Consider the following 24602-nt stretch of genomic DNA (forward strand, 5'->3'; position numbering starts at 1 on the left):
GGCTGCAGTATAAATAACCTATCAGGCGAACTTATAGCTGCCGTATATGTTTCATACAAACTATCAACCCCAATTAAACCCCCTTAGCGGTGGAACATCGCAAAATTCGTTCTTAGCGGACGTCTACTAACTATAATCTACCTCCCTGCCAAATTTCATCTTTGTCCATCTTAGATAGATGGACCATCCAGCGGTTTTTGGGTTCTCGTGATGAGTGAGTCAGTGACGTTTCTCTTTTATATATACAGATTACGATGTATTATTTGGACACTCCCTCACCATCTATAGAGCATACATTTTAAATTTCAAGTCTCTTACCTTAATAACATAAGACTTTCATACAAACTTCCAACCTCCTTTGTTTGGAATTTGGAAATTGTATCCCCTTAAGGGTCGAGTTTCGTAAAATCCGTTCGCAGTGGATGTTTACGCCCTATAAGGAACCTATCTGCAAAACTTCAAGTTTGTAGCTGTTATAGCTTCGGAGATTTCGTGATGAGTGAGTCAACCTACCATACCCCGTTTTAACCCCAAAAGGGAGTTGATTTCTAAAGATACATTATTTGAACACCTTCTCACTATCTATAGACCATACATTTTAAATTTAAAGTCTCTTCCTTCAAAAACAGAGGACTTTCATACAAACTTCCAACCCCCGTTTTATCCCTTTAAGGGTCGAATTTCATAAAATCCGTTTTTAGCAAATGTCTACGCCCTATAAGAAACGTACCTGCCAAATTTCAAGTTTGAAGCTGTTATAGTTTCGGAGATTTCGTGATGAGTGAGTCAACCTACCATACCCCGTTTTAACCCCAAAAGGGAGTTGATTTCTAAAGATACATTATTTGGACACCTTCTCACCATCTATAAAGCATACATTTTAAGTCTCTTACTTCAAAAACATAGGACTTTCATACAAACTTCCAACCCCCGTTTTACCCCCTTAGGGGTCGAGTTTCGTAAAATCCGTTTTTAGCGGATGCCTAAGTCTTATAAGGACCCTACTTGCCAAATTTCAAGTTTGTAGGTGTTATAGTTTCGGAGATTTCGTGATGAGTGAGTGACCTTTCGCTTTTATATACGAGTATATATAATCACTACATAGTATAAAACAAAGTCGCTTTCTCTGTCCCTGCACATGTATGTACGCTTAGATCTTTAAAACTACGCAACGGATTTTGATGCGGTTTTTTTTAATAGATAGATTGATTCAAGAGGAAGGTTTATATGTATAATAACATCCATTAAATAGTGGAGAAATACTGTTATTTTTGAGTTTTCTAATGTTATGTCGTAAATAATAAAAAAAATTTCGCTTAAATTGCAAACGCAGGCTGAACCCTACGAGATTTATCAAAATAATGTACTAAGTATTGTACACATTGAAAAGGTCTACAAAACTCCGCTACTCCGCGATGGTATATACCTATCTCTTATGGATATCCCACAATAACATTTTTTTGTCATTTACTTTTTACGACAAATAATGGCTAATTTTCGAAACGATTTTAACCAATACAGCATTAATCCTTATCCAATTAAATACTTTAAATATGTTTTTTATTTAATATAGATCTATATGGCCTTTTACAGCATATGATTTAAATGAATATTTTCGAAGATATTACAGATTTAAAAATCGCGGTACGTAGCGTTTGCGGCGGTTCCAGCCGGCTTTTACTCTAAGTTAACGCGTGCGGGCCACGGGCAGTAATGAATAAATCAAAACTACTGGATCGATTTTAATGACCTAGGCTATAATTATATTTTATACCCGTGCGAAGCCGGAGCGGCTCGCTAGTATATAATAGAAGATAGATAGATTACATTAGGATACTAATATTTATTTTATTGGGACAATATCTATTTATAGTTCTCAAGTAATCGGAAATTATCGACTGCATTAGATAATAAAAGACACAGTTATAATACAGAGGTTTATTGTTGTCGGAGCAGAAGGTAGTGTATCTAGTAGCGGAGGCAGTGGTCGTGGTGCAGGGCGTGGTGCAGCGGCGGCGGCGCGGCGTTTTCCTTGTCGCGCGCGTAGTGCGGCGCCGCGCCGAACTCGGCGGGCAGCGGCGGCGGCTCGTACTCGTCGCCCGAGCCGTCCGACGCCTCCAGGTAACCGAACAGCCGCGCCGCGCCCGCCGCCCTGCTCTCGCGCCGCCGCCCGCCGCCCGCCGCCGCTCCACCCGCCCCCGCGCCGCCCGCCGCCGCGCTGCTCGCGCCCGCGCCGCCCACGGCCTGCGTGCCCGCCCCCGGCAACGGGCCCGGCGCCACCGCGCTCCCGGGAGCCGCCTGCGGCGCGCCACCCGCGAACCCGCCGCGGTTCACTCCCGACGGCACCTTCAAGTTGCGGCTCTCGATGTGGCTGTGAAATACATTTTCGTTGATTTTCTTGTCTTTGGGACAGTGCAGGAAAACATACATCGTTAAGGAGACGTCGCTCACTGTGCGTCGCGCAGATGAAGCGCCAACTGCTGCTGATCGTCCGCCAGGAAGGGACACTTGGCGCAGGCCTTCTTGTTGTGCACTTTGTGCACGTGCGTGGCGAGGCGCTCGGCACGCGCCGCCTTGTACTCGCACAGCGCGCATGCAAACGGCTTCAGGTGAGTGTTGAGATGCCGCTTCAGGCACCAGTTGTCCACACCGGACCACGCGCAGTAGCAGCAAGCGTACCGCCGCTCCCCCTGCTTGAGTGTTAAATAAGCAAAGTTCAAACATTTTTGTTATAGGTACCCTTCGAAAATACCTACGACGTCTGCGCTCATTTTAAACTCACGTAAGAATAAAATTTTCTCACCTTACGCCTGACCGGACTCGACGCACTGGGTTTGTGAGTCGCGGTCGCCGGCGTGTCGGTCTTGACGAGCGGCGCGCGCTCTAGCTTGACGGGTGGCGCACGGCACTCGGCGGGGGGCGCCGGCGGTAGCGTGGGCAGCGCCGCGTCCGCAGCTTTGGTCGCAGTGGCCACGGCGCCGGCACCGGCTTGCCCACTGCAGTACATCGTCGTCGACCCTCCGTTTCCCGCACTCTTGACATTAGTTCGCCGAATTCTATTCAAATCATATGGCTGATCTCTGTGCATGCGAAGAAAGTGTTTTTTGACGTGGTCGGCCCTATTGAACTGCTTCTGGCACAGATAGCAGTGGAATGGTTTTTCGTCACGGTGAATATTTTCATGGCGCGTGAACAGATCCCTGCGGTCGGTTGCGTACGGGCACGCGGCGCAGGCGTAGCGCTTCCCGCCCTCGCCGCCGCTCTCGGACTGCGGCGCGGTCGCCTCGCCGACGACCGCGCTCGCCACCACAGTGCTGGCGACGGTACGTCTTTCGGTGCGCGCGGTCTCTACCTGATGTTAGTTAAATCAATAATCTATTAAAATGTTTTAATTTCACACTATATGCACTTTTTTCAAACAGATTTTCAGTAAAATGTTCACCTTAGTCTTGAGTCGCTGCAAGTAGCGCGTGAGGTCGTCCAGCGCGGGGTTGTCGCGCAGCAGGTGGTCGGCGGCGGCGGGGTCGGAGTGGTGGTCGCGCGCCAGGTGCTGGCGCACGGCGCGCGCCCAGCCGCTCGCGAACCCGCAGCCCGCCAGCGGGCACTGGAAGGCGCGCGCCTGCGAGTGCGTGCCCAGCCAGTGCTCCGCCACGCGCGCCAGGAAGCCCACGCACTCGCAGTCGGTGCACTTAAAGAGTCGTTGCGCGGGGTTGTAGGCGGCTACGCGCGAGTGCGCCCACGCCAGCGGCTCCTCAGCCGCCGTCCAGCGGTCCTCCGCCGTCGGATCCGTGCGGGGTGTGAAGTTAGCCTGACGTCCAAATTAACATTTAACATTACGTACCTAATATGGTATGTAGTGTAGACGTAAAGAGACATGAAGGTTTCGAGACAGCAAGGTAACCTGTAAAATTCCCGGTGGAGGGAATCCGTTCTGCATGAGCGCGGCGAGGCCCCAGGCGGTGATGTGCTCCTCGGGACGCAACTCGTCGTCTTGTAGGTCGCGCTCGGCCGCGGGGAACTCCACGCCCACCACGCCGCCCACGCCCACGCCCACTCCCACACCCACAGTCGCCTCTTCGCCGTAAAGCTTCTTTGTTATCTCTTTAAACATATCCTCGCAGTCCATCGTAAGGGAAGCTACGCTGCCCACGCCCGCGCCTCCCTCCATTGTCTACCGGCTACAACTCTGCGAATCAATTTGATTTACCGCTAAGTTGACTGCGTGCAAGTGCTGAAGATATTAGTCATTGAGGGAGGGTTGCGTGCGATATTGACGTAACTATACCTTTTATAAGCAGGTAATTATATTATATTTTTCTTATTCAAATATTAGATATTTGATTTATTATTTAGTGTTATATTGTATGATAGTCAAAGAAACGTCATTTATTGTAAATTTTTTAGAATAAACAAGATTTAATTTGAAATCTTAGAATCGTCAGAAGCGCAAGCGTACCGTCAAACGATTCGTTATAAGTTGGGTCGCTCGAACTGGTTACAAATCGATTAGGTGTCGACGAAGTAAATGACGTTTACGTCAAGTAATCATTTAGCAGTGAGAGAGGGAATCTCATAGTGGTATTCGAGCGATACAATCGCGACCACCCACCCCCCGGGGGCCCGTGCGGGCGACGTGCGGGCGACGCGCGTGCAGCGGCTGCAGCTGGTCCGGGAGGAGGCGGAGCGGGCTCGAGCTGCTGGCCGTGCGCTGCCGGCCGCGTCGCGGGTGCGCGCCTACTAGCGCCCGCCGCCACCGCGCGGGGCGGCGGGCGCTGTGGGGAGGCCCCCGCGCCGCCCCGCCCGCCCCGTCCGCCCCGCCCGCCGCGATCGATAGCAGCGAGCCCTGCGCCGCGGCTCCCGCCCGCGCCGGCTCGGACGATCGATCCGCGCCGCGCGCCGGCGTGCGCTCGGAGCACTGCGGGCCGCGGCCGTGAGGCGGCCAGGCGCTCCCCGACGGTAATATTGCAATGTCTTCATTTCCTAGGTCCTTAAATACGTACTTCCCATTACTTCTTCCAATAGTTTTATTATTGCAATGAAATAGTTTTCATGAGAAATATCAGCGAGAGTGGTCGACTCATATCTACATACGTAAACCAACACACCACAGTAAGAATGATCTATTTCAAACTTAACTGACTATTAATTTTTTCGTGGTAACAAAAGAACATTATTTATGATAACTTGACGTAAACGTCATTTACTAATTAGAACAGGTGTGTAGAACATTGACATGTTGAGTCTTACTTTATAAATAGACATTATAAAAATTAACTTCTTACAAATATTTCGACTATCGTGGACAATATTGTAGAGTACCAAGTCACCTACCTACACCGGTGTTTGTAAAATAAAGGTATTAAATAATATCTAGTTATCTATTTCATAACCAACAAATACCTTTCGTCAAATTTTCAAACGAATTACAAACAAGAGCAGCAACAGTAGAAATGTTATGTTACAAAACTTAGAAATTAACTTGTACAAAGTGAGACAACGACTGCCCGCATGCCGGCAGCTGCACCAACAGCACCCGAGCTGATCGAGTTCATCAATTTAATCAGAAGCGGGATGTATGAGACAGCGTTTTTGGAATGAAGTTCCTTACGGCAGGCTTGACATTTGGCTGGGCGAGCGAACTGAAAAAAATGTGATACTAAAACCGTAAGAAAAATATATAACGGAAGTGACGTAATATCAGTCACGCGACTGTATAATATGACGTTTGTAAAACTAAAATATTACTAGTAAACTTTTTTAAAATTATTTATGTAATTTTATACTGTCGACCAAAATAAATAAAGACATATGTTTTTTATTTCATTTAATAGTTTGAACTATTATTATTATTTTGTTTGATTTATTTTATTTTACGTTATTTGTTATTTTTTAGAATACTAAATTTCCTAAATACTTGTATGAACTTATTTAAAACCAATCAACAAAATTAAAAAAAAAAAAAAAAAAAAATCAAGAACTAGAAAATATATATAAAATTCACATTTTTTTTTCAAATTGTGTTGCTTCTATACTATCCGAAGGAACTTCGTTCCTACCTGGTGTCCCATGACACCACATAATTCTTTTTACCTCTGAATTCTTTTATATTTATGAGACATTTCTGTTCGCATATATTACCTTAATTTTTTTATAATAATAGTAATTATCATTATTATTATTATTATTATTATATAAGCCTTTTTTTTCATATCTATGACATCATATATATATTTTAACAACTCCGTGATTTTGTCCTGTTGTCGGCATATCACATTCCGAGGGGCTCTGTACTTCCCGCAGAAATTCGACATGATTTAAGAGCACTATTATTAATTTTTATCTTCAATGTTTAGGTAATTTCGAAATAGTGCTGCCGGGTAAGATCAGCACGTGTTTGCGACGCTCCTGGCGTTTAGCAGGCGTCTAGAGTCAAATTGCTTACCATCAGGAAAACCATATGTTTGTTTGTCACCCTAGTAATGGTATAAAAAAAATGAAAGTAGCGAGTCAGTATAAAAATATAATGCAACAAACTTCGAATATAATTCGATAACAATAATTCGAGATTCGCTTTTTTTAAAGTATACTTATTTGACAAAACAACAAATGTCTTTATCACCGCGCCGAGTGTCTTACTGTTCAGGTGCACGTTCTTCAAAACTACGCATGTTACACTCTCCTTCCTCCGTCCACGCATTATATATTGGAAATTGTACGTAAACGTTATAAACGGGAACCACCGACAACTGTTCCCTCCGGGTCTCCCCCTGGCGCTAAGCCTGCGGTGCCCCCTTCCGCCCAGAAGGCTTCGCGCCCTCCAAACACCCAGCGCACACACGCAGCGCCCTCGTTGCTGGGCATAACTTGTTGTTCTCTACACGAATGAATGTGAATATGAAGCAGTATTTAAAATAAAAGATACGTCACAAGGTTGGCATATATGTCTGTGAGCCACAGACTGCGGTAACGTTTGATCACATAAATACTTCTTTGAAGAAGCGGGTAACGCTTTGAAGCTGTCTGCCAAAGCTTGTAAATAAAAAAATTCAACATAGGGATTAATTAAAAAAAAAGATAGATTTTAATGAAACTAAATATAAAACTACTACCAATTCATTTAATTGCAAACAGATTAATGTACGCAGTTTTATCCGAAATATGATAACGACCTTCTGCCACAATACACACAGTACTCGCTTCATGTCATACGAGTCGTAAATTAACAACCTACCTCAATCAATAAAAATGTTCATACGAACAGTGTAAAATTGGACCAGAACTGCACCTAACAGTTACTTTTGAAAACTAGGAACAAAAAATGAAGAACAGTTACTGCTCCATTTACTTAACTGGAACAAGTACTTTTTGTGTACATTTTATGAATAGGTATATATTATGAAAGCCTTACACAGGAAAACTAAAACGTTTTACTTCCTTTCTTTTCATGCTCATTTTTCACTACTTGCTGACATTAAAACATTTAAAAAAAACGAGTGTGCTCTAGGCCACACGAATGAAGTAAAACTACTTTGGCTCCAGCTCACTTGTATCTCCCTCTCAACTTCCGTTCGCCTCACCCGATCACACTTTTCGTAACGCTTTCGTCACACATTCACCAGCATTCTCCCCAAGTCAAGAGTCCGTAAATAATTGTGTTTGCAGACAAACGAAAAAAAAACCGACTTCAATTACATCGACGAGTAATACAACGTAGATCGACGAAAAAATAGTCAAGTAACTACGCGTTATCAAAGATTACTCAAAAAGTAGTTATCAGATCTCGATAAAATTTATATGTGACCACTTGATAAACATCAGCTTTCGATTAAATTAAAAATTATCAAAATCGATACACCCAGTAAAAAGTTATTGCGGATTTTTGAGAGTTTCCCTCGATTTATCTGGGATCCCATCATCAGATCCTAGTTTCCTTATCATGGTACCAAACTAGGGATATCTCCTTTTCAACAAAAAAAGAATTATCAAAATCGGTACACCCAGTAAAAAGTTATTGCGGATTTTCAAGAGTTTCCCTCGATTTCTCTGGGATCCCATCATCAGATCCTGGTTTCCTTATCATGGTACTAAACTTGGGATATCTCCTTTCCAACAAAAAAAGAATTACCAAAATCGGTACATCCAGTAGAAAGTTATGTGGTATAATAAAACGTAGGTCGACGAAAAAAGCGTCAAGTAAAAACGCATTATTAGATATAGCTCGAAAAGTAGTTGTTAGATCACAAACAAATTTAAATGGGACCAATTGGCACACACCACCTTTCGATTAAAAGAAAATTTGTCGAAATCGCTCCACTCAGTCAAAAGTTCTGATGTAACATACATAAAAAAAAAAAAAAAAAATACAGTCGAATTGAGAACCTCCTCCTTTTTTGGAAGTCGGTTAAGAAGTTTTACTTCAAAAATATTTGAACCCATGAAGGATGTATTTCTAGATGCAAGTGTATTGTTTATCAGTTCGAAGGCGTTATGTCGGGCGCGACGGACGAGGTCGCGACGGGACCGGCGCGAGGTGAGCGCTACAGAGCTGCAGACACGTAGTCGATGTCACTCGTGCGAGGGTCAATCGATTACGAGAGATATAAGATATACGTATTATCAGTAATTGTATCATTGATGTCGTATATTTGTGGATAAGGACGTGGACCGTCGTAGTAGAATTTATTTTATTTTCGAGTTTATTACGAAAAACTTAAGCGATCTCTTCGAACACTACTAATAGTTGAACTACTACGACTGTGACTTTACGTACGACTAGCCCGTTGGCGTAGTTTGTAGTGACCCTGCTTTCTGCTCCGAGGGTTGTGGGTTCGATTCCCACCCCGAGTCTGGGTGTTATATAAATATTAATTCATATATTTATATGTGTATAGTAAGTTTATCGAAAAACAAAAACATGTAGCTATACCAGTCGGCTGTTACCTATACCACAAGCATTAAGTTGCTTACTTTAGGAACAGATGACCGTGTGTGTGTTTTGTGTAGAATTTATTTATCTTTCTATCTTCAACTTATCTATCTTAAACGTTGAAACGTATAGAACGTTTCAATTATTTATGGGATAGAAAACAAACTGAAGGATTTATCAGGGAACAAATCTTAGAAAAATATCTGAGTCGAAAAGATACTAATGTTCCTCTAAAGAACGGTAATCAGGAAACTCCGAATGCGACGAAAATAAAAAATATAAAAAATTATGAATGAGCTCCTACGACGATATTTTTAGATTGACAAACAAAAATTGTTACGCCGCTTCTAAAAAGGAATCCCTTTAACTGCTTGTACTTATTTTTAATATTCTATTTTCATTAAAGTGTGTAAGTAGGGCTCGTATCTTGTGTTCAGTAACGTTCTCGGGCCCGAGTCAGCTGCGGCCCGGAGCGCTTCGCAGGAGGGCGCAGCTGCTGCTCGTGTAGCTTCAGCAGCTCCAAAAAAGTTCTATTTGTTTACTTATTTGTACAAATGTTTGCGTCAGGGGTCTTTGTAACGTCCTAATTAAGTAAGTTAAGTTATAAAAAAAAGTTAAGTAGGATTAATTTTTGTACTTGGTCGTCGAGTTAACTTAGGACTTGTTCGTATATCGAGACAAAAAGTCGTTGTGTAATTTTACAAAATATGTTCGCTAGTTTTGAGTTGAAAAATCCATATCTTTACATATCAATTTATTTTAAGCGACGTAGGTACTTGATCAGACTGCAGCGGAAGATAAATTACAGTGTGATGATGGAGAGGACCTCCTCATCTCGCGGCCAAACACTAAATAGGTAGGGGTTTTTTTTGACATCTAATATACAGATACCAATACCAATGTATTTATATAAACAGAATTCTGAATTTTGACTAGTTTTTGTATTTTGACATTGTTGTAGATATATTGTAATTTCTACATATGAATTTCTTAACCAAATTATTGATATTTATTTCTTTTAATATTATCCACTAAGTGTATTTTTTATTAACATTGTAAATTTTAATTATTGTATTTTGATAAGATTGTATATTTCTAATTCTACATTCATCATTATTTTATTCAGTTGTCATTCATGTCATGTGTTTTTGCGTTTTTTATTTTATTTTGATTGACTTACTTGAGTCTGGAGCAAAGCTCTGTAAACTTGTAGGTATGTATGAAATAAATAAACAAATAAATTTGATCAGATTGCAGGGGAAGATAAGTTAAGCTGAGTACGTCATTTATTATATCATTAAATGGTTGCGCACATCATTCCAATTTCGAACAAGAAACAAATAAACTTCATAACAAAATTGATCAAAATTAACATTTATAAATATGTACCCGTAATAATTATAAACTTTGCAGCGACAACATCGAAATGACAGTCGTAGTGTTATCGATGTAAATAAAATATTAACAATAAATAATCTTTACACCCGTATTAATACGCGAAGCTAAAACTTTGTAACCCTTTTTACGAAAATTGACCCGACGGAGGGGTATGAAATTTTGCACACTTATAGTTTATGTAGACAAGGAGTGCAGAATGCTATTTTTTTTTAAATTAAGCATAAAAATACATTAAATAAATAAAACAACATTACACACACTATCATGTGTTTGACACACGCACGCATATATACTCTTGTTTATTATTATAGAAGTATAGTCTTTGACAACAGAACCTTAAAAGAGTTCAAACTTATAATTTAAATTATTTATCGACCGCTAGTAAGAACTACAAATAGTCTACACTATGAACATTAACAGTTTTTAAAAACCAGTTCGCCGAGCTTTATGCAAGCATCTATGTATCGATATACATTGCATGTACTTACACAAGATGACAGAAGTTCATCGCTGTTATCGCGTCTCGCAGTAACTAGTGAATACGGTAAATTAAATATCCGAAACAAAATGTTCCAGATGCTCAGTTGTTACGACATGTAAATACTGCGTTATCTTTATTTAACATCATCTCTTCGTATAAAACACATTGTTAATGTAATAAATAAATAAAAATGTATTAACTATTGACAGAACGAAGTCTCTCCGGGCAGCTAGTTAATTAAATAAAAGTAGGTAAAAATTCGCACTGCTCCGAGGTAAGACGGAACACATAAATGAATCAGAAATCAATAGTTTAACAAATCAAAACTTACGAAATTCATAATTATAGATATATATAAAAATTCTAAATAGGTTGTGACGAAGTGCTGTTTAAAAATGTAAGATACAAGTAAAAGGCTCTTCTAATACCAATGACACCGAGTAAGAAACTATATTTGAACATTCAAAGTAAATAAAATAGGGAACGAAATTTTGTATTAAAATAGTAGAACTCCATTCTAGTGGGTCCCGACTAGTGATAAATAGAAACTATTGTTTTCTAAAAGCTCAGGTGTTTCTTACAATAGCTTGTGAAGAAACAGCGCAGTGAAAGCGGCGTTACTGAACACGGGACCGCGAGAGCGTATCAATTAACTCGTAGGTTGTCTCCATAGTTCTGAAGTCTAAAAAAAATTAAAGCTTTTTGCTAGATATTTATCAAATTTAAAGTTGTTATAAACAGTCCACTCGTTACAAAACAAACGCACTTCCTTCCGATGCTCCGCTGACACTGCGAGGTCTCGACCAGACGCTACCAATACCGTGTGATTGTTGTTGTGAGAGCTCCTTACCCAAGGTTTGAAAAAAAAAATATTCATTTAATGACTAAATTTTCAGTGTTCTACAGCAAAATGTTCCAGTGTATATGTTACGCTCAAAGATCGAAAACGCTCATTGAGGGGAAAAATAGCTCACAACGCGATGTGGTCACAGTAAAACATCCACATAGCGAAATTCGTGTTATGGCTCTAATGAAAACGCGCACGACGCGTTGTGGCAATCAAAGAAAGACCAAATAGCGAAATTCGTGTCGTGGCTTACATGCTATTCGATCTCAACGCGTTGTGGCAATGAAGAAAAGCCATGACGCGTATGGAATACTATTTGATTACAACGCACACTACTTTCCGATATAGATCCTACTAGGCCTAGGCTGGAAACGTTTTGGTAGATCTTTAAGAAATATTTTTCATTTTATAAAATCACGGCATAACGTGTTTCTCATATCAAATATATTTGTGCCTCGCGAGCCACCCTAACCTAAATATTATTTGTTCTATAAACATTCATTCAGTTGCGTTTAGCTCACCCTATTTGAATAAATTAAAATATTAATTTGAATTATAATAATAACTATAAAAAAATTGACACTGATGTTCATTATATTTTTAATCCTTTTTTATATATTTGTTAAACAACGCTCTTTTGTAGAATTAAAAAAAATGACAAAAAAATCACGACTGCCATGCTCATTCAGTATGATTTTTCTAAATCTCTAGTAAAATATAAAATTAATGAAATATAAATATTTTATAATTGGGTGCAATTGTTGCACACAATTATCAATTCTACGAGTATAGCTTGCTAAAGAATAGCTTCTTAAAGAAAATCTCCTCAAACTTTGTTAGGAATAAAGTTTAATTGAAATGATGTCCGAGCGCCAATAGGCCGTTCATTCATTCATCGCGGGGCTTTATCTTCAGTATCGTAATAGATATACTGTTCCTACTACAGGCACTTAACTTTCAGCGGATAATGTTGTTCGGTGGCCGAAACGACGAATAATAAACATTTTGAAAATGTGTACACAATAGCGGTGTATAGCGGGAGAAGACTTGGTGACCGATCAATCCTATTCGACAATCGGAATAATAATTTTTCGTTTTGAATTAACGTAAACAGTCGCAACTCGCAGCACTCACCGCATCGTTCGCGAGAACTCGCGACGTGTCGTGCGAACACGTGCGGTGCTCGTACCTGTTGTAGCTGTCGCCAGTCAGGTGCGTGAGGCGGGTGCCGATCGCGCGGGAAGGCTACTTTCGTTTCGCGTCGGTTCGCGTCGTTTCGCGTCGATCACTGAGGATGGCGAGTGACAAGATACTTAAGTGGCAGTTTTGTTAGAAAAGCGAAAGAAAGCCTTATGTCTAAATTCAACGTTTTTATTTCGCTATTTATTCCGGTACTTAGGTACAAAGGTCACTCGTAAGCAGCGCCTCAATCTTATGACTGCAACTGCTACGTGAGTCGACCTTTATTTAGCAAACTTCACGCGCCGGCGGACGCAGAAGTTACAGTCGTAAAGATTTGGTTTACGTTACTGAACTTTAAAATATACTCTGTGCGCTGTCCATCAGTCGCATCCTTCACCTATCTTAGAGAAGACTGCTCTGTGGCGAGGTGACGACGGGCCGGTTGATTGCAATACAGTGCACATCTACTTATCGAGGACTATTATACATTTGACTATTACATTGTTTATATATATGTACTGAGCAGTTTTAGGCTTGAATGGTGGACTTGAATAACGCGGGGTGTGTGCGGAGGGGGAGGGGCGGGAGACTGAAATTAGATCGAATCGTAAAGTTGTGATTAATAGAGCGAGGCACATAAACCCTCTCGTGATGCAGAGGAGCGCTCGGCACTGAGGTGCTAGCTATGTAAGTAGGTATGTGTTCTACTCGTCACTGCGAGACACGATCGCATACATAGGATATTTTAGTACGGTACATTTTGTTCGTTCCTCGTGTATGTATCTAGTTAACATTACTCGATAATGAATCTTTTGCGATTGAATAAAAAAAAAAAAAGAAAATACAGTCGAATTGAGAACCTCCTCCTTTTTTGGAAGTCGGTTAAAAATCCATTATAAAAATAATACGTCACTCTGAACCATACCTACAGTTTATAAACACGCGTTTCTTATGTATGAATGGAAATGGATGATGACGCACTAGTTTAAAAATCAATACGGACGAAGCAGATAGCGATAGGCGGTCAGGTCGCGCCGAGCGCGCGTAACGGTTCATCGACCGAGGCGCTACGCACCCGGAACGAGAGCCGCGTCCGGCGCCCCGCCGCTCCGGGCCGGCGCCGCGCCCGCACTGGCGGCGCGCGCACCGCGGCGGGGAGGCGCCGCGCCGCGGTCGATCTCTCAGTCGCGCCCCGGCCGCGGCAGTCCCGTGAGCCCTCGCCGCCCGCCCATGCCGCGCCCGCGCCGCCGCTAGCGCGGCATGGCCGGCGAGCCGCCCGCCGCCGCCTCGCGCCTCGGCGCCCCGGCCGCCTCGGCTGCCCCGGCTACCTAGCCGCCGCAGGTGAGCGCCGCCGCCACCCGAGTGCCTCGCCTGGACCGCGGTGTCCGTTCGATCGTCGAGGAATCACTTGAAAATAAATTTCGCATCACCCGCAGTAGGCACCGGTGCATGTTTTCTTGAACTCGGTCGTCGGTGTCGACCTCGATTGCGCACTTCGCTCCGCTCGGCCTCGAGCGCATCCTCCGCTCTGGAATTGTTCTGGCGCTCGATCTCCGGCGACGTCGGCCGCGCCCGTATCGACCGCCGCCGCCCCGGCGGCGCCTCGTGCTCGCGCCGGGCGCTCTCCGACGTGGTCGTGCGGCCGCTCGTGTGTATGATAATGAGAGCGCGATACAGAGCGCGCGGTGCGACGAGCGCCTCAATGAGCGCGCTATTAATACGCGCCTGCGACCCTCACCCACTACCCTCCAAACGCTGTTTATTTTCGCATCCGTCGACGAGCGTTGCGTCGCTTCCGCGCTGCTCGACCGCCGCGCTCCGCCGCGCGGCCGCTCGGCGGCGTCTCGCCGCTCTGAACCATAACAAACCTCGACGGCTCCACTTTAGATGATATAGTTTTATTGTTACTTTTGCAAATTACATTTTTCATATAGATTTATCTTACGGCATCCGCTGCGTACCGCGTACCGGGCACGGTTAGGTTTCGCTAAACACTAAGGCCGTCTCTGCCCGGTACACGGCGCCCGGAGCGCCACGTGGAGCCGCCGTCGTCCACAGCGCGATGTATTCCTGACGTCCGCGTCCTCCGCAGGTGCACCGACGGGTCAGTGCGACCGTCCTCGGCTCATGCGATCGGAAGTGATAACGAGTGATAAGCGCTGAAGAGTGAAGTTAGCGCAGCAAGTCGAAAGCCAGTCTTTCAAATAATATTAATAAGTTAATAACATATTACGAAGGATTTTAACAATATTAAAGTTCACGCACATAGTATTAGTTGTAAGACAAAGTGTACCGGAGTGCGCCGCAGTGTGACAGTGTGCTGACATGAAGTACTGGGAGCGGGTTTGAGGAGCGGCTCGCCTTCCGTAGCGCAGCTGTAGGTGAGCGAACAGAGCAGAACAGAGCGGTCGCCCGTACACTTGCACTTTGGGCGTAGCTGCCGCCGGAGCAGGGCAGTGGCCGGCCGCGCAGTGGGCTAAGGCTGTACTTTTAAATCTTTATAAGGGCCTAAAGAGACCAGCTGCGCCGGTGCACAGCACCTCACACTACTCGATGTGGAGCTGTTCTCATTAGTTGCAGCTATTAGCAATATTTTTCTTAGTAAAAATATTTCATGAATTACTCACACGAGTTCAGTTCTCTTCCTTTGAGCTGTAACTTTACATAATTTTATAGGCATCGCTCAAATACTGTTAATATTATTGTTTTAATAGCTGTACTACTACGCGTAATTTCTTAATGTAGTTGTAGCGAGTCTTAACAACTAGGTAGGAAAAGGCGCCAGGATCCGACCTGGCGGGGCGAAGGGGCAGCGGCTCCGACGCGACGAGCACACGCGACTCAACGTCCTCGTTGTACAGAGGGCTCCCTCTGCACGCGAGAACTTTAACTTCAGTTACGCCGCTTTCATCAATATTACTTGTGGCCAGCGCCAACTGGGTTCCGTAGCATGGGGACTATTTTCGAAGAAAAAATATAAAAAAGAAAGTTCTTCTTCCTAGTACATGAGAAAGTTTGTCAGGATATAATAATAAATATTTTGAAAACACGGTCGCCTGTAAGTAACATCTGTAACTTAGTGCTAGCTCTTAGTTCACAGATGACAGATGTAAATGTTTCTCTTTGCAAAAAATGTATAAATAAATAATACCTACATATATAAATGACACCCCACACTAGGTCGGATTACTCATCAAAATCAGAATATCGACAACAGCAGACCCTTGCTGTCGAGACTTAGGCCCGATCCACATTATAGTACTGACTTCAGTTGATTCTCGGTCCGATCTCGATCCGGTAAAACATTTTTAAATAAAAAACAACGAGTGTATTCACACTATCCCTAAAAACCAAGTTCCGATCAAATCACACCCCCACAATGATCCTTCTATTGTTTCTTGTTTTACCGGATCGAGATTGGACCGAGAACGGTTTGAGATCGACACTGTAATGTGGATCGGGCCTTACTGACAGATCGACTGTTTTTCCTGAACGCACCGCCGCTGCGCACTGATCGTAAGTCGCGACCGATACAGCAATAATCGGAACGCAGAAGTGTGTCAGTCACGTTCACTTCGCGGGAGTCTTGTAATGAGACATTCGTAACAGCAGATGATACGCTGCAGCACATATTGCTAGACTGCGATTAGGAATCATTCTGAATTGAAGTCACCGCGCTACTCTAGCGATACACTGATACAAGTGTATCAATCGGGTAGCGAGATTATACAGAAACGTTAAGGTTACCTCACGTCATGTCCATTCATTTTTCTTCTAAAGCTAAACATACTCGTTGTAAGTTAGAATTCTGCTTAAATATTCCAGAGCAATACCAAGAACTACACTCTCTTCACGCAGCTGTCATGCGTGAAGAAAGTTAAGTTAGTTGTGTTTATCTACAAATCTTATTTTAAAATTAAGACATTAATGAATAGTGACCTCGGCTTGAAAGTCCTTATAGTTTTATGTGTGTGTATCGATTGACGGTGGCGTGTGTTGCAGATGTGCAGCCTGGCAGCGCTGGCGCGCGGCTGCCGGCCCGCCGCCAAGCCGTGCTGCCTCTGCTGGTGCTGCTGCTGCTCCTGCTCCTGGTCAGTCACCCCCCTCTCGCATTACTGCGACATAATACAGTGGTCCACCGCCTTCCTTGTATCTTCTCTTTGTTACATGCGCACGTTCATCATTTTCTAAATTCTCCCACTGGTAGTGTTGTGGAATATATTAAATTCAATTACTTATTCGTGTAGGTTCATTACTATTTACTACTTATTCGTATAGTTTCATTCGTTTGTCAGTATCACTATCAAAATCAACTTATTAATTAACAGTTGCTTAAAAACAACGGGGAGAATAATAAACAAAAACTAATACGGCACTATAACACACAAAAATGTTTCTAAAATCAATGTGTGCAACGAAATGGTCGTTGTTATTTTGGTCAATAAATGCGCCTGTGAGCGCAGCACAGTCGTGTTATCGCGTGCGTTGGACCACTGTATGATGTTGATCATAAGTTTGCGCTTGCACTGTACTGCACTGACATGCCTTCGGCGTAACGAAGCGACTCATACGTAACCCCAACGTAACTTCTTGATGATAACTTCATAACAGCGATGTTGCTGGTGTTCATCGCAACGAAATTAATGTTTTAAATGTTCGTTTTTGCAGGGCCAAGTGGTAAGTGGTCGCGGGCAGTGAACGCCGAGGGTTTCAGTGTAGCAGACTGTGTGTGAGCGCCCGCGCCGCACTCGCGGGGAGACTCACCGGTCTCGTTCTAGAGACGAACGAGAGAGCATTTACGTTGATACTGTTGTAAATATTAAAGAACTACTATTATTGGCTTCGTTGATTGTGACGGCAACTACACTGCAGCCACTGGCTTCACGACTTGTCGCACTGAGCACTAGACGTGGCACATACGTGCTACGTATAGAAGAGCATAACACCAGTAACAACAATACTACAATCGTCAATAGCATTTAATCGCCTCCGCAGCGCCGGATGCTTCTTCGACGTTAAACGCTGCTGTTATTATTTCGAAGTAGATAAAGAATAATGTGAAAAGTAATGTAATTATTAGCTTATAGTCTCGTAGGCCATGAGTCAATAAAATGATTGAAGTTTTGTAAGTGTGTGTGCGCGCAGGTTGGCGGCGCGCAGCTCGGAGGGCGGCCCCGGCAAGAAGCCGCGCGAGGCGGGCCCGCACGAGCCGCTGCTGCTGGACGGCGACGCGCCGTGAGTGTCTCGGTGTCTGAGTGTTGAGTGTTGAGTGTCGGCTAGCGCGCCAGACTGTAGCACGTGTCGGCGCGAGCTCGCGCTCCAGCCGCGGGCGAGGCGCCGCCGGGGCTGATGTGCGCGTTGCACAAGGAACAGTTACAAATACGTACTGCCCACTGAGCGTAGTCTAAAATAACGATCTGTTTTGCGTTGACATGTGCTATACAAAGCTAAGCTGTTGCTTGATTACGATAAATACCTTGAACCAGTACTTGGATTATTTGAGTTCAAAGATGTTCTTTCTCGTTGCAGACCCACACTCGAGGAGATACAGAGCTGGGGCCAATCCTTCGACCGGCTCATGCGTAGCGCAGGTGTGTATTCTTGAACATCACGACAGTATTTTTTTGATTTTCATAAAACATTTCTCATCAACTATTGTCAGAAGATTAATAAAAATTTAGTTTTCTATATTAGTATTAATTTATTGTTTACTCTTTTTGTATTTATTTAACTAAATATAAAACGAGACTAAACACACACACACACACACCCATATATATATATACATCTACACAGTCTGGCCATAAATACTGTTACAATTAAAAATAAACAAAATAGTACATTTGAATTGGAAATCTGTCATTTTTATATGATTGTCCAGTATGTATTTTCATTTTCGCGCCAATACATTGTAAAATATTTTGTGATATTAAAATGGGTGGGGTGGTAAAGAGAACCGAATAAATTTTATTGTATTACACAAAGTAGGTAGGTATAGCCAAATCGGCGCTGCGTCGCGATCTGACGACAGTCCTCGGAGGGGACTTGTCACTCCCGAGCGTCATCACCGCGATGGTCGGCAACGACGATTCCTGGAAGGCGATGGTCTCCTTCTGCGAGACAGTAATGTCCCAGAAGGAAGATGACGAGCGGGTGGAGGGATCTTGTTGCCTGCAGATTCGGGAACCTTCCAATTAAAGCGGCTTAAGGCTCCCGCAGGGGTTTAGTCGGTATTGCACCCCCAAGCCCTGAGGTGGACATACGGTCTAAGAGTGCCTACCCGGGCGTCCTGGATGTCACCCGTAAATGGGTTCCCCTGCGATATAAAAAATGCGTATGGAGCCAAATACAATTTTTAAAACTCTTTATACGCTAATTCTTAGTCAAATGTATAAATTGGGCTATTGATAAGTACAATGAAACCTCTCTGTTTGTGACAGAAAAAGGTCGGGCCTTTCACGGAGTGTTTCACGTGTGTGAAAAAGGCGATCAAAGCAGTACGGGACAAAATAAAAAACAGAATATTTTATGTCGCGTATTTTAAAAGATGACTTAGGACTTGAAGCCTATAAGAGATGTACTGGTCATTTCCAAACTGATAATTTAAAAAATAATAGGGTGATAAAATCAAACAACTAACTACTTAAGCGGTACGCAAAGGAGATCACAGAAAATTTTGTTTACGGAAGAGAACATTTTTAAAATTGTGCATTATTTAACAAACAAAAGGATCGTATTTATGCTCAAAACTTTAAGGAAGCTTAATAATTAGTCAACAGAGTACAAGGTGGGCATTATCCGATTTCAGTGAGGGTTTGGTGGAGTGTTGGCTAGGAAGGAGTGACTGAGCCATATTTTTTTGAAAAAGGTATCAAAACATCGGCACAAGTGTATCAAGATACCATTCTTGAGAAGTTAGTTAAGCCCCTATACCTAACCCCTAACACTATGTTCAATAATTGAGAATGGTCTTTTCAGCGAGGCTCGGCGCTGATTCACTCAATCTTGGTTAGAAACCAGCGTTTTGGACTTCATCAGACCTGAACACGAGCATGTAGTCCTGGTCTTAATCCGCTGGATTATGATTTATCGTCAGTTTTAGAGAGTATGGTTAGCTCTAAATGCCATGGTAATTTGGAGTCCCTAAAACAATCCATACGATTGGCAAACCCACCAACCTTCCCATGCTCCTACCCACCTCTCGGTATACGGAGCGAAACGCGGGAGATGTACGGGGTACATCTGCGTTAGCGCTCTCTTCCCCGTACAGTTCATACGATTGGCAGTGAAGAATTTTTCCTTGGATAGAGTGCGTGCTTCTATTGATAACTGGCCTCAACGTTTAAAGGACACACTTCAAATAAACTTTATATATAATTTTAATGGTTTTTAACTGACTTCCAAAAAGAAGGAGGTTCTCAATTCGACTGTATTTTTTTTATGTATGTTACATCAGAACTGTTGACCGTGTGGACCACCGATTACGACAATTTTTTTTAACCGATGTGTAAAGGTGGTGTGTGTCAATTGGTCCCATTTAAATTTATTTGAGATCTAACAACTACTTTTCGAGTTATATCTAATACCCCCTAGTTTAGTACCATGATAAGGAAACCGGAAAAGGATCTGATGATAGGATCCCAGAGAAATCGAGGGAAACTCTTGAAAATCCGCAATAACTTTTTACTGGGTGTACCGATTTTAATAATTTTTAATTTAATCGAAAGCTGATGTTTGTCAAGTGGTTACATATAAATTTTATTGAGATCTGATAACTACTTTTTGAGTAATCTTTGATAACGCGTAGTTACTTGACTATTTTTTCGTCGATCTACGTTGTATTACTCGTCGATGTAATTGAAGTCGGTTTTTTTTCGTTCTCGAGGAAACACAATTATATATTAAGGTGTTAAACGTGACGTGCAATAGAAAAAATGTTTCTTATTTCTTTGTAACAATATTTAGAGCAAGACTATGTATAGACACTACACACATCTGGTGGTCAGTGATCGCTCTATGTTCTGTAGCCGTCCTGGTTTCAGTTATATGGAAAGTAAAACCGTAGACGTTAAAATGTAGCCGAAACTTGTTACTTTTTTACCAAATGCTGATTTGATTCCACTATCCGGAAAAAAGAAGAAACGGCTGAACCAGTGTAGATATACCTAGTCACGGTTGATGTCACTTTCCTTTTGGGTAAACCTCATAATGCTCTTCACGTGTCGAGGTTCTGGTCAAGCTCTAATCTATTAAAGCATAAATATAATTATATACTTTTAGGAGCCAAAGAGAAATTGAAATTTAAAAAAAAATAACGACTGCTTACACGCATTTATTTATGCAAATAAATAAAATTGGAGTGTCTGTTTGTAATATCAAAATAACCGCTTTTTATTAAATACATATTGATGGTATACACGGAACATATACAAAAATAGCCTTTTTTACAATTTTTGTCAGTCTGTCTGTTTGTTCCAGCTAATCTCTGAAACGGCTGGACCGATTTTGACGGGACTTTCATTGGCAGATAGCTGATGTAATAAGGAGTAACTAAGGCTACTTTTATTTTAGAAATATTAATTTTTTAACTCTGCGAACTGAACAATAACTTTTTCGTTAAATCCACGCGTACGAAGTCGCGGGGATAGCTAGCTTACAATAAATAGGCAGGTTGACTTTTTAAACGCACAAGGGTTCCCTTATACCTACTAGTTCATAGTATATGATATTCTCTCTCTTATATGATGAATCTTCTCTCTTATATAGATAGACTCGCTGACACCACCACGATCACATTTCCTCACTATTCTTCTAACAATATAATATATTATAAGCATAAGATATATGACAAAATATAATGATAAATGCTAGGTTGGGAGTTCTCAACTTAATTACTATTATCAATTCTTTTTGTAATTTAATTGTGATTGCTTGTGACAGCGGGCCGCAAGGTGTTCCGCGACTTCCTGCGCGGAGAGTACTCGGAGGAGAACATCATGTTCTGGCTGGCGTGCGAGGAGCTGAAGCGCGAGACCGACCCCGACGCCGTGGAGGAGAAGGCGCGCTTCATCTATGAGGACTACATCTCCATACTCTCGCCCAAGGAGGTAACCGCCATCTCCAACCGAGCTGATTTATAGTTCAGTACGACTGACCTCAATGTTTATTACATTGACCACACCCAACGAAACCGGAAATTTTAAATGTTTTAAAGTTACTCTTACAACGTTCTTACAACGCGTGTGTTCGCCAACAAATATATCATATTTTTTACATTCTCTTAAAAAAACTTACCTTAATTATATATTTACCTGTTCAATGTTTCGTTATAATTGGTAAATTTCTGATAGTTTTATAAACAAAACCCCCTACTATTGAACCTACGTCCAGTCCACTGCACCGTCTGTGTCGATACCGGTGGGAATAACCCACTATATCTATCTGACGCTGATCAGTTTCTGACGCCGCAGCGCCTCTAGTGTGTGACGTCGGCAGGTGTCGCTGGACTCGCGCGTGCGCGAGACGGTGAACCGCAACATGGTGGAGCCCACGCCGCACACGTTCGACGAGGCGCAGCTGCAGATCTACACCCTCATGCACCGCGACTCCTACCCGCGCTTCGTCAACTCGCCGCTCTACAAGACGCTGGCGCGCATGTCGGCCGGCTCGCCCGCGCCCGCGCCCGCGCCCGCCCCCGCGCCCGCGCCGCCCGCTGACAAGTGACGCCGGCGCCGCGCCCTTGTACATAGCAACATATAATTTATTAAACGGGTACTAATTTTGTATATAGCTAGGTTAAGTGTAAGAGTAGGTGAGGCGCGCGCGGCCGCCGCCGCGGCAACTTCGCTGGTCCACCGCCGACTGTGCCCCGGCCCGCCCCGCCCCACTCCCCCTCGCCGCCCCTCCCCTCCCCGCCGCCTGCACGTCCCCGTCCTCGCTCGCCCCTCACTCCGTCTCCCGAGTCCGGTACCGCACGGCGCCGACGAGCGTCCTTAGTTAGAAGCAATAAAGGTGGACCAATTAAGTTTGCCAGAGAGTCAACGAATAAATCTGTTCATGTAAATTGTGTTTTATTTGTTAACAATAAAATTAATAATTTTGAATATTTAATCCCACGAAAATAAAATAAGAATTGTAAATAGAAATATCTTTGTATTTTTTACTATGTAAATAATCTGAATTGTTCAGCACTTGTGTTTTCATCGACTAGGTAAAGTTCATTCTTTCTGAGTGTCTTGGAGTTTAATTTTCAACCCTAAAGCTTCCATTTGTTGTAAGTTCCTCACCCCCGCGCCGACAGGGCGCAATACCCTACAGTTAACGTTTTGTTTTATTATAAAACACAACAGATTAAAGAGCGAACCGAATATTGTACATTTTCCATTTAGGGCAAATATTTAAAGTGGCTGCTAGTTTTAAAGAAGTCTTACTTCAAAAACTTTAACCTGTTATATACTGTCATCTGTCAAATAGTGCAACCGGGGAAAACTCCCTTCGTAGGTATTGTTCGTTTCTACAGTCTTGAAAATTGCCTTTCAAACGAGTTGTATTAGTATTGTAGAGGTATCAGAATTACTGTTTGTGCTACAAACACTTCGAAAATATGTTATAAAACCAAACAAAAAAAAAATCGTACGTGCTGTTACACGGGTTCCGAATAAACAGTTTAAAAAAAAAAATTTAGAAATTACAGAATTTATTTATTTGATTTGAACAATATTTCTTTTAAAATAATAAAATAAAATACACGGAAACTGGTATGGAAAAAGATGTGTGACCGATATGAGGGATCCGAGCAGACTGACTGCGAGGTCCCGTCCCTACTGCTTCTTTGGAGACAAAATGCTGATGCAGCATCTAAGGCTTGCACCACAGCGCAAAGGGGTGCATGTGCTAGCTGTAACAGTGCGTACAAAGTACACATGTCAGAAGTGAAACTTCTTTGGCAAACTAATTTTTAAGTCTCGTTTATATTTATACAAATCTAAAGCTATACTATAGACGGCGCCACGGTTTGCTTAAACCGAATATAAAAATCATCATATCAAAAATTTCGATCTAGCGGGTACATCGTTCCATAGCTTAATTAGCTAGAGCGCCGACACGGTCAGTCGGAGACGCGGGTTCGAACCCCGCTGGAGCGGTCAATTTTTGATGTGATGTCCAAAAATGTTCAAATCTAAAGCTTCAGATTTCCGATCCAGCGCCATCGACAAAAACGTTGCTGTTTCATCGTTAAAAAAATTTCCCTCATTCGCCCTCAAGTTTTACTTAAAAAATAAATTAGTAATGAACACGAAAACTATATATGTAGCAAATTTTATGAAGTTGTTGATGAACACGTGATCTATAACTGCGATACGATACAAAAGTAAAACATCTGAACACCGCACCCGTCGGCGCGGCGTCGACGAGAATTCCGCGTAGAGTCATAGTTATTATATTGTGATGAAATTAAATACCTTTTCTGACTGATTTTTTAATACAAGTTATTGGATATACAGTATATGAATAAGTCGTTAAATTGATTGGATATACAATATATGATTAAGTAACCCATGACAGAACTAGTGCTCGCTTCAAATCTAGCAACCAGAATGAATCCTCCGTTCCTTCCTCTAGCTTACCAACAAATTATCCGCACTTAACATACCACCGCTGTAATCGATTCCCATTGCGTTAAATGACATTTAATTTAGTTGCCAGATTCTTACAATATTTAATAGTAAAATTAAAAATACTTATAAGTTTTAATGAAATAATACAAT

The 24602-nt window shown here is 42.5% G+C and overlaps 2 protein-coding genes across 2 annotated transcripts; one reads left to right on the forward strand and one right to left on the reverse strand.

Annotated features, from left to right (window-relative positions):
- Positions 1-1923: 1923 nt before the first annotated feature.
- Positions 1924-4176, reverse strand: LOC123661015 (protein charlatan). The gene is made up of 5 exons (XM_045596030.1): positions 3902-4176; positions 3443-3808; positions 2804-3352; positions 2452-2693; positions 1924-2371 (listed from the first exon to the last, which is right to left on the reverse strand). The coding sequence occupies exons 1-5, from the start codon at positions 4166-4168 to the stop codon at positions 1969-1971; spliced, it is 1827 nt and encodes a 608-aa protein (XP_045451986.1). The 5' UTR covers positions 4169-4176; the 3' UTR covers positions 1924-1968.
- A 12660-nt stretch (positions 4177-16836) lies between these two features.
- Positions 16837-22830, forward strand: LOC123661008 (regulator of G-protein signaling 17). The gene is made up of 7 exons (XM_045596024.1): positions 16837-16925; positions 17503-17511; positions 17980-18069; positions 18364-18425; positions 21775-21941; positions 22330-22553; positions 22629-22830. Exons 1-7 carry the CDS (start codon positions 16837-16839, stop codon positions 22828-22830), a joined length of 843 nt encoding a protein of 280 aa, XP_045451980.1.
- The last annotated feature ends 1772 nt before the right edge of the window (positions 22831-24602 follow it).

This window comes from Melitaea cinxia, chromosome 16 (assembly GCF_905220565.1).
Source record: "Melitaea cinxia chromosome 16, ilMelCinx1.1, whole genome shotgun sequence".
Classification (NCBI taxonomy): Eukaryota; Metazoa; Arthropoda; class Insecta; order Lepidoptera; family Nymphalidae; genus Melitaea; species Melitaea cinxia.